The sequence below is a fragment of the Cydia fagiglandana genome, chromosome Z (genome assembly GCF_963556715.1).
Source record: "Cydia fagiglandana chromosome Z, ilCydFagi1.1, whole genome shotgun sequence".
Classification (NCBI taxonomy): Eukaryota; Metazoa; Arthropoda; class Insecta; order Lepidoptera; family Tortricidae; genus Cydia; species Cydia fagiglandana.
The window spans coordinates 35,198,955-35,216,936 of NC_085959.1; the positions used below are offsets into that span (position 1 = coordinate 35,198,955).

Consider the following 17,982-nt stretch of genomic DNA (forward strand, 5'->3'; position numbering starts at 1 on the left):
GTATTTGCTTAACCAAAACCAATTTATAAATATTACATATCGCATGATATCGCGATTAGTTTTGTTTCTTTGAACTTATCCGGCATACGCATACGTGCGGATATAAACGTAATTAATTAACGGGTAACTTGTCCACATCCAGGAATCACTTATCGGTCGGTGCCTAAGACTAAAATAAATAAGGTTCGGGAATTTTTAGTAGTTTTTTCACCACACTCAAGAATTTAGGTATTAAGTGGCCTACTTCACGTTATGGGAGCTAGTAAAACTTGTACAAAGTACCTAATTATCACTAACACTGCGTTTGCGGGAATTATTACTAATAATGTGAATAAATGATTTGGAGTTACCAAACATACGTATATCACTTCAGGCAAAATATCAAACACAATTCGGGGTAGTAACGTAGAGGTTCCAGTGCCCAACACATCTCCAATAATCGACATTTTCAATAATTGACAGCAAGATGTCGAATATTACGTCTTGTCATGTCGATTATTGGGGTGTTTACGCTACTTACTCGTTCTTTTGTCGAATAATAACCCAATCACACTAGCTTAATCGTTAGCCACAGGCAAAATAATGACAGTTTCCTGGCAACGTCATGAATACCTACTTTCGGTGACCGATCCGGCGATTTGCCCAATGGTGATTGCGCCATTATGGTGGCACCTAACGGAAAGAATCGACAAGAAACCTGCATGAGCACGAAGTTGTATGCAAAGTACAAGTTCGTCTCGAGGCAACTAGCTACCTTATGTATGTACTTACAATATCTAATATAATAGGTGTGTCTAATACGTGAGGAATACTTGTAGTTACGATGAATGTAAATGCTAATTGCCTTCTCCAACTTCTTAAAAGCTCGCACAATAAGTGACCCCCTCACGATTCGCTCTGTCATCAACTTCATTGCTTCGTCTGAACTGAAGCAGTACGCATCATGTTTCCACATCTCACCGTTTTAGGTATAGTATTTTTTAATACGTAAAGCTCTCTCTAAATATAGTTTAATTGTGTGTGACAAGTTCGCATATTTGATTCTTAAACGTATACTAGCTATCTACTTACTTTATTGCTCAAATGATTTACGAAAATTCCTCTCGTGGAATACCTACATCTTTTTTGAATACACGCCTTCCTGAACCACATACAGCCCTTAGTTGCTCGTATCATATATGTATATTGAATATACTATAAAGTACTATTTTTTATAATATTACATGTCAATAGAATTTGACTTCCTTCAAATGCTTATAGAAAATATTTATTATTTGTACCTTTACCATAAATTAGATACATTGGCGAGAATTATTGCCCTGTGTATTATTCTACAGAACATTTAGAGTGGTATTTTACATAAATATTTTAAACGGTCGGCCTTTGACATCTTTAATATTTTAAACGGTGTCGAGGGTCTCAAAACCGAACATACCTGCTACAAAAAGTGACGGATATAAGCCATGGCATTGACATGTCACAATTAACGACTTAACATGTTAAATTGAGCCCTTGATAATATACGCTACTGCTGTTAAATCGAATGAATGTACATATTATCTATCTAATAGCTTTCAACGAACATTTCTTGTTTATTTATATTTCGATAAAATATGCTATATGGGGGTGTTCGGGGGCGATAAATCGATCTATCTTAAGACCTATCTTATCTCTGGGAAAACGCCCATTTTAAATTTTTTATATGTCTTCCGGGCAAAGCTCGGTCTCCCAGATATTATTATCCTAACCAATAATAATAAGTACTTGACGAATGCGCCGCTTATTTAAAGACATTAGCTGTAGCTGACTGCGAGCAGACTTCCCAGTTTGATGACAAATCGTATTCCTATTACATATTGTTTATGTATCTTTCAGTGGTAGCCCTAGGTGTGGCTGTAGCCGCGCCCAAGGCTCACAAGAACCACTGGAGCTGCCACGAGTCGGGGCGCGGGGCCCGCTTCGAGGAGCAGCATGCCGTGGGCACCTGGATACTGCTGCGCATGAAGACTGAGGCCACTAACGTCGTCGACAACACGCACTGTGTGGACTTCTCGCGAGTCCATGAGGAGGTTAGTCTCCAGCCGCGTACATTCAAGGCGCACAGGAACCATCTGGAGCTGTCAGTAAATATTATGTATACCGGGTGTGGCCTGTAACACGAGCAAATAATTAAAACATAGATTGTACTCCTCAAACGGTGACACTTTTGTTCAACAAGTTTGACGTTGCTTGTCACGCCTTAAACATAACAACATTCGCAATCGTCTTAGAATAAACTTTAAAGTGTATTAAAAAATTAAAAATCAAACCACAAATTATTTTTAAAAGTCGCTAAACAAATGTTGGTCAGTATGAGGAGTACAGCCTACAGTTTAATTTTTTGCTCATATTACAGGCCACACCCGGTATAAGTTAATATTTAACTTACATACCTACACTATGTCTAGAGTTAGATCAAGAAAAGCCTGCAGCGATTTTAATAGCCCACGCAGTGCAACGTCAAACTTCTATGATAATATGACGTATAAATAATGCACTGCGTGCGCTATCAAAATCGCTGCAGACTTTTTTGGTCTAGCTCTGTATAGTTTGATAAAGACAAATAATTATGATCTCGTACAAATAATTAGTTTCAGCAATCGCTGCATTATCCAGGAAATTACCAATTGTGTACTGTTTAAAAAAAATGCTATTGACGTAATTGGCCGCATTGACATATATGTCTTAAATTTCCATGTGTTAACCAGATCACTCAGACTAATACCGTGATCGCGTGTAAAGTTATGACCGGTAGTAGGTAGCAAGAGTGTAAGTGTGATAGGTACGAATACCTATTGTCTCACATACTTAATGCAGGAACACATGTATTACGGGCAACCTTGGCCTTACGGCAGTTTTGTACGTTTCCCAAATGAGGTATTTCCTCTTTATCACTAGGGAACTGGCAGTGTAGAAAATTCGTTTATCTGGAACTGTAACATTCGCAACGTACTGTATTAACTCATTTACTTTTCTACTGTCGCATGGAATCCCCAAAGCCTACTAAAAACGAAATACAAATATTCTTTACCATAGTAATTATAAAATATTAATTTTTGAATAGGTAGTAAAAAGAGTCTTACCGAGCTTTTTTTTTTTTTATTATTATGCATGGGTTTACTCATGGCCACAGACTAGCCGAGGCGTAGACGTGGCCTACGATGGAGCGAGCTCGCCCAGAAGGTGCCTGTTCACTCTTGATTTGAAGGTTGCCGGGTTATAAGAGCACGGAAATATAGACGCCGGCAAGGAATTCCATTCCTTGGCAGTGCGCATAAGGAAAGTAGAAGCAAAGCGCTTAGTGCGAATTGGCGGAATATCTACCAAGTAAGGATGGAAACCGGCCGTGCGTCTAAAAGTCCGATGGTAGAATGGGGACGGTGGAATGAGCTAACGTTTGATTTAAATGTTAATAAGTTTCTATGAAAATACTTACACTATATACTCGTAACAAAAATTAGAATAAAAGTAGGTACTTTGACCAAATATCCAGGAACGAAATGGCCTCAAAGAGCTAATCGCCCAATATGTGGAGAACCTGGAGTGGAAGAACTTAACCCTCAAGATGCAGATACCGTGCGCGCAGTCCAACGCCACCCGCCGGGCGACCTACTTCCTGGAGCGGCTGGAAGACCACGGTTCCTACAGAACTCTTCAGATGCCAGCCAATAATGGTATTTATTCTTCTACTTTATGGAACATACCTCCCGCGCGACCTACTTCCTGGAACGGCTGGAAATATTTTTACTGGAAACCAAATGACAATCGTCTTTGTAAAAACCAAAACAGCAGTCTGACGCGCTCGTGCTAGATAGTCCACCATTTTGTGCATGCTTGTTTCCCCTCGCATAAAAACAATCTAGAATCCTAATTGGTTGTTTGCACTCCTCAGGCAAGTTCGACCTGGCGGAGTTCCACCGCTACCCGATGCGGCTGAAGCTGGTGGAGGGCCGCTACCTGCACATGCTGGACTGCGTGGACCACGTGGCCTTCCTCATGGGCCGTACGCACAGCGTCGACGACCGGCTGCGCACGCTGCTCGACGCCTTCTGGCCTGATGATGCCACCCCCGTTAACCAACTCTAGGGACTGTTGAATATAACTTAAATGTTCAACTATGTTTCATGTAATTATCTCATGACATTTTAAAAAGATAGCGTAACTTCGATTTTATGGCGGCAGCTATTGATTTAGTTCCAAGACTGCCTAAAATGTGTACTAAAAAATCACCACATATTATCTCATCAACCGTCTGCGCTCCGTTGTTAGAGCAGTACTATAACTATTATATAGGGATCCTAGAGTAGAATGTTTTTCGGATCAGGTTTCATCCGTGAAATGTCACTATTTACTATTCTACTACTCTACTACTCATGTTACTATTTATTCTGGTCAGAAATATGACGGGTGTTAATATAAATATTAAGTATATGGCTAAATAATTATGTGTATCTATGTATGTAACACGAAATAAACAGAGTTATTTTTAAAAGGTAGAGTGTTAATAACAATAATAGACTTTATGACTTAACCTTTGGGGCTATTCATAAATTACGTCATTTAAAATTAGGGGGGGGGGGGGGTCTGGACATCGGATGACGGTAGCATGAAGTAGGAGGAAATGGGGTCATTTGAAGCATGATTTTTGGATGATTATAGGGGGGGGGGGGTCAAAAATCGTCAAAAATCGATGACGTAATTTATGGACAGCCCCTTTAAATAAACAGTTGGAATTTCCATTTAAAGGTCGTCGACAACTAATAATTAAACTATTCATGATTTTTTAAAACTTGTTTTATGAAGTTTTCATCCCTACACAGAGCTCAACACATGCTCGTGGACAAATTATTTTTCTATTTACCATAGCTAAGCTATTCCGATAAGATAATATATGTAATCTGTTTTATTTTTACTAAATTATACGATAATACATTTTATTTTACAGCCACTATAAAGTGTAGAATTAAATTAGTAATTTGGTATTTCAATCTCCATATGAGCATATGCGAAAGTACTCTAAATTTTGACTGGATCTGCATTCAACACAGCTACGTAACCAAGTAACTACAATACTAGTACCATTTTATGATTAAATTGTTAGAAAACACTTAGGTACCTACCTACTTTAGATACCTATTATACAAAACATTTTGAAGGAATACAAATATAATTTATAATGAAAATAAGATATTAAGTACTATGTGCTTGTTTGAATATTATATTCCAATAAAATTGTTTGTCACTAAATGCAAGCTTAAATTGCGGAAATGCCTATATATCATGCCGTGGACATGGAATATATCATTAACAATAAATTAAGTAGGTAGCGGGTAAAACAATTAAATGCTAACATCAATCAATCTAAGAGTCAGATGACATCAAAAGACATTATAATTACCCATTGCATTTACTATCGTGAAAGGGTGCAGCAAATATCATGACAGGCATGGGCGAGTAGGTAAATAATAATTCTACATAATTAGGCGGTTTTCTGTGATAATTACTATGTATGGCCAGTCGTGGGCCAGTCACATACGCCGGCAGGAGCGTTTTCCTTGTTGATGAGATTAATCAGATACAAGTATGCAGTCAAAATTCCCTCTTAAAACAGCGTACTTAATTTGTCTTGGTTGTGAGTAATTTTTTTGTCGGCCGCAGTAAACAGATGTCTGAATAGAACGAAGTTTAATATACTCTGGTACGTATTATGCTACTGAGGGGCAGGTACCGTGTGCCCCGAGAAACCTCACCTCAATTTTTCTTTATTTTTGTCAAAGTTGAAATTTTCTACTGTTGCCGCTTTTAGTATAAAAAAATATTTCTGCACATATTTAATATTCCGTAACAGCACATCAGCACAAACCAAAATTTTCAAAGAATAAACTAATAATAACGATTTCTGTAATCGAAAAGCATTTAACGATCTAAATAGATGCTTAATTGCCGCATAGTTCCGGTTAACAAAATTAATACAAATATCAAATAATCAACCCGACCGAAGCATTACTTTCCACCCCAGCGCTACAAAATACAACCCCAACAAATAACACTAAAGCACCACTCAAATTAAGTGTGGCTCGATCAACAGTCATTTTCGGTTACAATTAACCACACATTTGAGTGAAAAGTCAACCACCCACTCCAATTGATTTATTGTATTCCACGGATCCGCCATTTTGTGGCGTGGTTCGTATTGTGTCACCCGCACCAAGAGTTTCTGGAAACGACAAGTACGACAACTATACGAGCTGTTATACATATGAAGTTAGGAAGGTGAACTGTTGTAGAATTCTTACGGGTTTTAGAATTGGCTAATGCTTATGTATTGCCGAGTGAGACATTTAGGCCAAATAGTGGTTACCGAAGTTGACGCGGGCCGCACTTTGTTAATATTTATAACTTTATCAGACATTGTCGTTTGTCAATATTCCATACAAAATAGGGCCGCTTGTTGCCGACCGCTGACCTAAGGCTATCGCCGAATCAAATGTTGAGCTCGGCAAGCACCCGGTATTTTTTACACCCGGCGAACGACCCAGGGTACCAGTGTCATTACGCCATAAGTATATTTTTAAGATTCTCTTTAGTTTCAACATACGCCAGTCTAACCAACCAAAGGACCCGCGGGTATGTGCACATAGCTCAAAATTTGTATGAGATTTCAAACTTCCGCCGACCTTTACTCCATTACTAACAAAAAAAATATTAGCCTGGCAAAACAATTTACGTTTACCGTACCAATAACATAATAACAGTACGTTAAATGCTCAACTAACTAAAACCTAAAACAGAAATTCATCTTAAATTAAATTTATAGATCCTACATAAGACAACTAGGTATGACTTATGAAAGCAGAAGAATATAAATGATTGTATTAGATTCATAATTGTACATATTTGTTGTAACTTATTTTTAAAATGTGTTTTTCAATTAAAAAACACATCAAGATTGTTTACCTTATTTTTAATGCTAAAAAAAACGAATTATAGATCGATGTATCGCCACCGAAAACCCCAATATAGCAAATTTCATCGAAATCGTTAGAGCCGTTTCCGAGATTCATAATGAACAAGAATTGTTCGTTTAAGGGTATTAGATAAAATGTCTAAAAAAGAAGTCTCTTCCAGATCCAGTCTGAATGGCTTGTCGGGTGGCGTGTGCCGCGGAGGGTGCAACACCGCTGTTCATTTCTCTAATCGCAGTAACGTTTTGAAGGGCACTCGCGAGGGCTGGGAAAGTGTTGCACTTTACAAAAAGTTAAAACGCTCTCGACTAAAGTGCCGACTCTTATTAATCGACGGGGTTCTTTGTTTAATACTCCAATTAATATATTCGAATCAGTTTCGTATGAATGCTGCAACCGCAATAGTTCTAATGCTGTTAAAGTAATAATTACCTAAATATATTGCCCTTTCTAGCAAATGCAAGACATGACCTAGAGGAAAATATTTATATCTATATATATAAATGCAAGTGTCCTGACTGACTAACTGACTGACTGATTCATCAACGCAGAGCCGAAACTACAAAAGCCAGAAAGTTGAAATTTGCACACCAGATTGCATTTATAAAGTGTACAAGAGATAAGAAGCGATTTTGAGAAATTCAACCCCTAAGGGTGTTAAAAAGGGGATGAAAGTTTGTATGGGGTTAAAGTTTTCTTTTAAGCTAGGAATTTGAAAGTTCGTAAAAAGACATATTATTAATATACAAGAAAACTAATTTCAGCGTTTTTGAAAATTCATCCCCTAAGGTGGTGAAAAGGGGGTTGAAAGTTTGTATGGATATCAAAAAAAAATTCAAGTGGTGGACTTGAATCTTTGTATTTAGGGATATTATTAGAAGAGAGGAAAAGTAATTACAGCGTTTTGTAAAATTCATCCCCTAACAGGGTTAAAAAGGGGTTGAAAATTTTAATCCATTACAAATGCTTTGAAACTTCGTAGAAAGGCATAATAGCCGATTACAAAAAAAGTGATTGCAACGTTTTTGGAAATTCAACCCCTAAGGGGGTTAAAAAGGGGATGAAAGTTCGTCTTCGGGTGCAAATTTTATTTTAAGCTAGGAACTTGAAACTTTGTAAAAAAGTATCAAATTCAAATACAAGAAAACTAATTTCAGCGTTTTAGAAAATTCATCCCCCAAGGTGGTGAAAAAGGGGTTGAAAGTTTGTATGGATATCAAAAAAAATTTCGAGCGCGGGACTTGAATCTTTGTATTTGGAGATACTATTAGAAGACAATAAAAGTGATTTCAGCGTTTTGTAAAATTCATCCCCTAACAGGGTTAAAAAGGGGATGAAAGTTTGTATGGGGTTAAAGTTTTCTTTTGAGCTACGAATTTGAAACTTCGTTAAAAGATATATTATTAAAATACAAGAAAACAAATTTCAGCGTTTTTGAAAATTCAACCCCTAAAATGGTGAAAAAGGGGTTGAAAGTTTGTATGGATATCAAACATTTTTTCGAGTGTGGGACTTGAATCTTTGTATTTAGGGATATTATTAGAAGACAGGAAAAGTAATTTCAGCGTTTTGTAAAATTCATCCCCTAACAGGGTTAAAAAGGGGTTGAAAGTTTGAATCCATTACAAATGGTTTTGAAACTTCTTAGAAAGGCATAATAGCCGATTACAAAAAAAAAGTTATTGCAACGTTTTTGGAATTTCAACCCCTAAGGGGTTAAAAAGGGGATGGAAGTTCGTCTGCGGGTGCAAATTTTATTTTAAGCAAGGAACTTGAAACTTTGTTAAAACGTTTTAAATTAAAATACAAGAAAACTCATTTCAGCGTTTTTGAAAATTCATCCCCTAAGGTGGTGAAAAAGGGGTTGAAAGTTTGTATGGATAGCAAACATTTTTTCGAGCGCGGGACTTGAATCTTTGTATTTGGGGATACTATTAGAAGACAATAAAAGTAATTTCAGCGTTTTGTAAAATTCATCCCCTAACAGGGTTAAAATGGGTTTCAAAGTTTAAATCCATTACAAATGCTTTTAAAATTCTTAGAAAGGCATAATAGCCGATTACAAAAAAAAGTAATTGCAACGTTCTTGGAAATTCAACCCCTAAGGGGGTTAAAAAGGGGATGAAAGTTCGTCTTCAGGTGCATGAAGCTAGGAACTTGAAACTTTGTAAAAAGGTATTATATTAAAATATAAGAAAACAAATTTCAGCGTTTTTGAAAATTCATCCCTATGGTGGTGAAAACGGGGTTGAAAGTTTGTATGGATATCGTGCATTTTTTCGAGCGCGGGATTTGAATCTTTGTATTTGGGTATATTATTAGAAGACAATAAAAGTGATTTCACCGATTTGTAAAATTCATCCCCTAACAGGGTTAAAATGGGGTTCAAAGTTTGAATCCATTACAAATGTTTTGAAACTTCTTAGAAAGACATAATAGCCGATTACAAAAAAAATGTAATTGCAACGTTTTTGGAAATTCAATCCCTAAGGGGGCTAAAAATGGGGATAAAAATTCGTCTTCGTGTGTAAATTTAATTTTAAGCTACGAACTTTAACTTTTTGGAAAAAAAGGTATTAAATTAAAAAACATGAAAACTGATTCAAGCATTTCTGAAAAACATCCCCCAAGGTGGTGAGAAAGGGGTTGAAAGTTTGTATGGAGACCAGATATTTTGTGAGTGCCGAACTTGAATCTTTGTATAAGGGCATAGGTACCTATTATGAGAATACAAAAAAAATAATTTCAGCAACCAACATCAAAATCCACTTGACTTAAAACTTCATACAACTTGCATATGAAAATTATAGGTACTAAAGATGTAAAATGTTGAAGATAAGATTCCACGCGGACGAAGTCGCGGGCAACAGCTAGTAATCTTATATTACGGTCAGGCTATTTCTCTTTATGTAGGTAGACCATTACAGATACGTTTAAACGCAAACTTAGAGATATATCTCTATTTGAAAAAGTATTCTAGAGTGGCCTTGATATATTTTGGTGCGTTGTTTTATCCGCTACCTACTGTTGATGCCGACTGTGCACAGCTACATTATCTGAATATTAGCCAACAGTACCTCTTACCAATAGGTAATTGAGAACACCGCGGGTTTTACTGCTTTTCCGACTTTGTGGTTCTATTTCATTTCATCAAATATCCTAAGATTTACTTGGTAAATATATTTTATTCTCTTCGTTAATTTAGATACATAATACTTTAATCAAAAGGAGGGATTATTAGTTAAAAATCTCTCCGTATCGGTAATTACACCCTTATATAAAGAAACAAGTTAATTTAGTAAAAAAATATACCTATCTACGCTGTCAATCTGTACCTATTTAAGTACATAGTTGAATAAAACTAGGTGCCTATACTGTAATTACTTTGTAAGTAGTTACATTGGAGTTATTAAGGCTCCGAATCAACACGGCATTCCTACATCGACTGGCGTTATTTAAAGTTCAATAACAACTGCTAAACAACCCGATATGATCTCGCCACTGATGAAATATGAAAGCAAGCGTAATTTTCGGCTGTTTCCCCGCACCGGTGGAAAACTTTTTCAATTACACGATGAATCTACGTAATTACACCACGACTTTATAAAAAGTAATAATTGTAATTACTTAAAAGTAGGCAGCGCAGGGTCACTTCGTATTTCAAGCGCCCAAATGAGAAATTAATGCCAGTTTTATTTTCCCAATTCTTTCTTCGTGGGCGTATAAGTTCTTAACCGTGGTCGTTTTAGATTAGGGTGGTGATCATGATTCCTTATATACCTATACATAGTGACTTCAAAGACGTAAAGGGCAACGCAAGGAACTAACGTACACTTGAATTTAGGAAAATTGTTACACTTTTACCAATACTTATGTAGCAACAAAACGAAAAAAAAATCAAAAATACTACCATAGTCCTTACTACAAAATCGCCCACTTGAAAACTTCCCTAGTTTACCAAAAAGCATTAGGTACCTGTATCAGCGGCGCTTTCCATAGAGAAAGAAGCGCCGGAAACTCCGGCCCGACCCCGGCCCGGTCTAGCGTGAGTCATCCTTTGTCATATAAGTGTAAAGGGAGGCTTGGAAAGAGATTAAGTACTATACGCGTAATATGTTGGAATGTTGCAGTTTAATAAATCAATGTTGTGGGCAGCTGTCACAACGACCCGAGCGGCCTGCACCGCCACCGTGCGTTCGCCGCCTCACCTGTAATTACCTACTACGATATAATAACACCGCCATATTTCGGTGTAATGAGCGAGGGTGACTTTCTGACTTGTGGGAAACTCGCCTATTGCCAATTAAATTAGACAACTGTTTAATTACATAACCACCGTTTATCAGAGGGCTTTGTACCGCCGGCCACGCGTGAGCCGCTCCAGATAGCATCGCTTCAAGCTAAATGTGTATTTACTGCTACGAGTTAAGAGTAGACCACGTCGTGACCGTGTAAAAATACTAAAAACATAACTCGATTCGTATACCGTACCAAACAGATACCTGTCACCGGCACTGCTTTAATTAAGGCAATTAATTCAAATCATTTTGACGCTTTTTTTAACAAGGAGAATAATTGGGGGAATGATTTAGGTAACTTATACTTAAATTATTTTTTCTCAAGGATCTCACAAATTTTCTATAATTAAGGAAGAATTTCAAATAGGTAAGTAAATTAAGTGCCTAATATGTTAGTTTAGCTACTTACATAATGTAAAAAGCAAAGAGTAGGTATTATAATATGGGCGCCATTAAAAGTCTCTACCACTCAAAAGGCATTAAGTATATACCTGCATGTGATCGCCTTGATAATAGAGTCGTGTCTAGATATTTCGGAGTAGTACCAGGGGTCTGAAACTTTGTAGGTACTTATCAACTAGTATGGACTAATCTCAGGAATGACGAGACCAGTTTCGACTATAAAACGACCTTATGACTGCTTAGAACAATTTTAGGTAGGAACCCTTTATATAGGTAACTCCAGTTTTCTCCTAACTGACCATTTGAGTTGCTCACCCAATGGCAGGAGTGGCTGTCATCTTCAGATTAAAGGCTCCATCACACAGGCGCGTGTTGCGGGCGCCGCATGAGCGGAGCGCGCCGCTTTTACATATAACGCTCACTCAGCGCTCACGCCCCGCCCGGAAAACGCGTTTGTGTGACGGCACCTTAAGCATGTCATCATACGATAGCTAGAAAGTTTTTAGAAAGGTAAAAAATTATAATACTGTCCAGTCAGTATATGAAATCGAAAGCTTCTCTAAACCGTAAGTTTGGTCTTTAAATTTAATTGCATTATTTACACTATAAACGTAACTATTCAAAATTATAAAACTACATTCGTCACCTTTGCTCAAACGAACACAAAGGTAACATTCCTCTAAAGTCCTACCGGCATCGGCCGCTTTATAGCTGTTTCAGTAACCGGCAATGTAATTTGGTTCGATTTACATAGCTAATCGCGGGTCACACGAGGGCTATCGTGACTTAGCCCACTAAGGTTAACACTATGACTGATTAGCCATAAACGAACCGATTAACAGGCCCTGTTGAGATTATTAAGTACATGTGTTTTCGTACCGGCGTTGCCGGTCGGCAAAATTGGTTATGAGGTACTTAACTTTGATACTATTCATAAATTATTTATTCAAAGGTGGGCTTTTTATATTACCTACTTCTATGCCGCCTTAAACTCATTACGGAGTGTAATTATCATAATTTGGTCTCGTCGAAGTAAGGTAAATGTTTTATTGCTCGACATGCTAAGTAATGCCAAATATATGACACCCTGCCCACATCTCTTTTGACCATGAAATTTATAAGAAAATATGACATATGTATAGTCATATACTGCACTCTGACGTCTACCTAAGTCCAATTTCTTTGTCCAAATTAATTATTTCTATATCATCCCCCATTCATGTCTTCTAGATCTTACTCTACGCTGAGGCAATTTAAAAGTATTATATAAATGCAACTGAATATTATTAATTAGTTTTCAGATATCTACTTGTATAATTAGCGACAGCGTGCAGTAGTATTATTAGTTCAGTTAAGTTTGTAAATAGAGTGAATCTCATGATAAGTTACACCCTACACCTACCTATGTACACTTATTAAATTCTTTATAAATAATAAGTTACCTACTTAACTACAAGTAGGTAGATGCGTGAGTTAGGTACGTAGGTATTTAAATTATAAAATATAGTAAATAAATGAGGGCTGCAATTTAAAAATAAAAGTAATTTAACCTGTTTAAGCATAATCTAGAATATGACCAAGTTATATGTAAATACTTTTATTCGTCAAAGCATCATCAATTCTGAATAGTTCCAGTACTGAGGTTCGCAGGTAAATAAACGTGGCACCTAATTTAATTCTGAAAGGGTACAGTTAGGTTTATGTAGCACACAACGGCAATAGAAAAGGAGCCAATTTTCTCACTAATTTTCGTTTTAACTGTGTACCTACACACACTTATAGCATATGAATTACAATCCATCGAGTAACAAAGCGAGACTAAGTGCGACCGAATGTTTCCGTTCGGCCGGCGATGCCGTGCGAGGGTAGACTCGGCACACAACAGTTACAGGCCCGGGACATTGAATTTGACTTAGAACACCATCAGCGTACTCTTTACATATATTGTACCAAGGTTTATAACCAACAAATATATTTCTATAAATTGTAATAGTGAGTATGAATTGTAAAAAAAGAAAACAGGTCAGCAAGGCATGGGGTATGCGGACCCCATGGATCAATGAAAATGCGCCGAATAAATAGGTAGGCAACATGTGTTACATTTAAAGAAGGGCTATAAACCTTGCAAAAAAATATTGCAACTTTTTACTTTGTTTAAGTTTAATGTATCACTTTATACGATAATAAGGTCAATGCGGCCAATTCCGTCATACAGAAAATTCCGTCAATGAGAGTTTTTTTTCTAAAACAGTACACAATTGGTAATTTCCTCGACAAAGCAGTGATTGCTGAAACTAAAAGCCTCGCTACTTTATAGCCGAAATTATTAGTTATTACAGATATTTTTGGGCATGTTATTGTCTGAAAGTTTTTTATTTACCTACTCGTACTTACAGACCATAACAAACGACGAATAGGTATTTAATGGAGCCTGGTTGGTTCACGCTACGCATCTACCTATCACGATATCACCACTCCGCCAGTTTTGGGCCATCTCTGGCCATTACCACGGACAGGCGAAGGCGATAGAATTACTGGCCACTGAATAATTTGATAGGGGAAATGATTGATATGACAATCACACGTAATCAGAATCGTGTCGGTGCGATTAGAGGCCCATACTGTGGCTCCTACTCGACGACCTGCCCGCGACAAGCGTCGGGCGGATTTATGTATATATCCTTGTCCAACATATAAAACTTAGTAAAGGTCAGACAGGGACAGTAAAGGGAATAATCGTGTGAAATGACCCAGTGTTGTGTGAGTAGCGAGGCAGGGCGCCATCTGAGTCGACAATTGCTCGCCGACGATTTAATCAAGGCAAGTTCCTAATGGTTTTCTCTCTTCATTAAATCGTAATGATGGAAGGTGTTTTTGTCATAGCGCGGTGTACAGGCGAGGCGTAAGTATCAACTCGTACCTACTGTTGATTACCGCGGTATAACTTTTCGGGGATTATTGTATTATGTCGCATTTCATTAAGTACTTACGTTAATGTAATTATTAATAGTAGGTATCATTTTAGCGCAAATATCCCAATTGTAATTGCCATAGAGGGCAGGATAAGAGCCGTCAAAAGATGGCAGAACCTACTAATATGAGACTAATATGCACAAGAAAACGTACCTAGCTACCAACGAGAACGGAAGATGGTAGCACCTGCTTTGGCAATGTGTACATGTGCACATATGTTTCCGATTCTCTAACGCGAACGGCCCCCATAGGTAGTTACTGAAAAGTGGATACGCAACACATAAGGATAACAGCTAACATAACAGATTTACATTAATAAATGTGTAACTGTCAGCGTCATTTAAAATTCTTATCAATACCACTATATATAGCGACCCGCCCCGGCTTCGCACGGGTTTACAAATTATACACCTAAACCTTCCTCAAGAATCACTCTATTGATAGGTGAAAACCGCATGAAAAACCGTTCTCGAGTTTATCGCAAACATATAAACACACATACAGACGCGGCAGGGGACTTTGTTTTATAACGTGTAGTATTTTGCCGCCTGTACCATATGGTATATTAATATACTACGTAAGCCAATTTTTACGCTCCCTTATGAAAATGAGGTCGTAATCGCATTTTTTCCGACTAATAACTCACTAAATGGCATATTAATATTAAGATATATTAATATTCAAAGCGAATAATAACTATAAGTGCGCGTAGCTTGTTTTCGGAAACGTTTTCACATTGTTAAAACGCGCTCCGCATCATGCGATTTGGCAATTAGCAATGATTAGGAGGGGAAAGGAGAAATTAAACTTAGGTTTGTTTACGTTGTAGTGTTGGATACTTCGATAACTTTACATGCACTCATGTTATATATATATAAAGTTTAGGTACCTACTTATAGGTCTACCGCTTAACTAAGACAGTTCGTACTTAATATTATTACCTATAGCCAGGTACGGACGATTGAAGACTGCAGAAGAAGGCTGCATGAAGATGATTTATATGAAATAAGTAAAAATGTAAAATATAAACTGCCTGGTTTTAATCTTCTTTCCCACCCGCCTGAGATAAATGGTAGACCTATAGTTTGATCCATACATAGGTTTACCTAATATGTACTTGTTTACTATCTACTTACATTAATTTACTAGCTGTGCCCGCGGAGGTACCGCGAGGGACGTCATTAGCTAATGCTTACTCATCCCTGCCCTCCGTGGAAGATTTAATACATAAGGTAGGTATGTAACGTAGGGATAGTAGAAGTAAAGTAAATTGAACGAAAGGGTTAATAACAGAACAGAAAGTTAACAAATCACTGTAAATTATCAAACGTATTTACTTAACGTTTGCAACATAATTTAATAATCATATTTAATCTATACCATATCAGTACCGTATTGTCAGCATTAACCCTTCGTATGTAGGTATAAGCACTCATCAGTACCTACGAGCGAATTTAAACCTATATATTTTTACGTTACGTAACATACATTTGATATGCCCCTCCTCCGCAAAAATCGGCACTGGTTTGTACCGAAAATTACAGACAAGGCGTCTCCGTGTAGTTATATCCTCTAAGGTTTGCAAAGTACTTGGTAGTATGTCAAAATGTGAGACCACATGCTCTGAGTGTGAGACCTAATACTGTTGTCCGACCGGCGAAAATACTCGAGAAGAGAACAGCAATGAAGGAGCATCCAAACGCGGGAGAGTATTCAAGAAAAAGGAAAAACCTATTGTCGATTTACGTATTTGCTAGTGGTTAGGGAGGCGAATAGGGGAATTTTCGGCAATACTCGAGCGTGGCAGTTTAAGATATGAGAGATACCTTAGACCTAATAGAACAACCTTGTAAAGTATTTAGCTCTATATGTAGTGACGCGCGCCTAGGATAGACGATCAGATTAGTAAAAAAAAATGGATAGTCTGAAATACTCGAGCGCGTCAGATTAAGATATTGGGGGTTGATTTTAGTGTTTAAAGACTAAATTTAACTAATCTGACGATAAGTCCTTGACGCCGCCGAGTTATAGGGTCGCGAACTTGTAAAAAAAAAACGTTAATCCGGCATTCTCGAGCGCGATTTTTTTATTTTTTATTTTGAAGAATATAATCTAAAACTTACTAAAAATACAAAATCTGCCGGTTTCCGCATGACCGGAAGTGTGGAGGAGCCATTTCGTCTTCCTAAGAACGCGTTGCGGCATATAAGTCGCGAACGATACATTTTACAAAAAAAAAGTTTAAATAAACAAAAAAGGTAATTTTATTTTACACAAAAAAGGTCTCTTTACATTTTTGTCCAAAGTTAAAACTTTTTGACTTGAAGCATCATAAAATCGGTCAGATTAAGAGAACCCACCAACATTTTTGTCAGATTAAAAAAATATGCTTTCAGGATACCGAGATAAACCTCCCCTATGAAAATCTGACGCGCTCGAGTATTTCAAAAAAACAATTTTTTTTTGCATTTTCAAAAATTCATCGTAACTTATCGTCACGCCGAAATCGTCAGTTTTTTTAAAGGAAGCTTCCTTGGGGCCTACTTAACACCCCTTCCGAAAATCTGACGCGCCCGAGTAAATTTTTTTTTTTTGCATTTTTGACTACTTTATATGCCTACCCCCACCACGCAAACCGGCAGATTAGTATACCGTTGTTATCAGAGGCACTCGGGGCATACGTAGTATGAATATCTGACGCGCTCGAGAATGCCCAAGTAACTGTTTTTTTTAACATTTTTGAAAAACCGTACACGCCAAACCCACCGCTAAAATGGTTTTTGCCATACGAGCTTTTCTTTTCGAAATTATTTTATCTTTCGATTTTGATAGGTCTCGATGGCGCCGTTGAATTACGCCATTTAGCTACCTCGCCTCCCTAACTATAGTAGGAGAGTTTATTTCATTGTTTCCATCTGTGTTGCCCAGTATTTCACAAACTGATAAAAACTCTATGTGCTTAAATGCGTGTTCTACTTTACCCTGTTTACATATTATAGCGGCCCATAGACCCCATGTTGACACCTGACATATAAGTGATATAATATTTACATTTATGTATATTACTATACGAGTATCTTTTACCCAAGTTTTGACGGTAGGGTTGCATGGGTGAATCAATATTTTTTGTCACTCGTTTACGTATGGTAACGTTTCTCTGGACCTTTCATAATGGGACATCTTAAGTACGATAGTGGGACGTGAAAACATTTCTTCTACCAACTACCACTATCCACTGAATAACGAAACAGAATAAAAAGCAACACAATAAAGTCGATCCACCCACATAAGGTTCATCTAGGTTA

General features: G+C 37.3%; 1 protein-coding gene across 1 annotated transcript; it reads left to right on the forward strand.

Moving 5' to 3' along the window:
- Nucleotides 1–897: 897 nt before the first annotated feature.
- Nucleotides 898–6,988, forward strand: LOC134678574 (uncharacterized). The gene is made up of 4 exons (XM_063537198.1): nt 898–968; nt 1,876–2,069; nt 3,533–3,713; nt 3,932–6,988. Exons 1-4 carry the CDS (start codon nt 944–946, stop codon nt 4,123–4,125), a joined length of 594 nt encoding a protein of 197 aa, XP_063393268.1. The 5' UTR covers nt 898–943; the 3' UTR covers nt 4,126–6,988.
- Nucleotides 6,989–17,982: the final 10,994 nt, after the last annotated feature.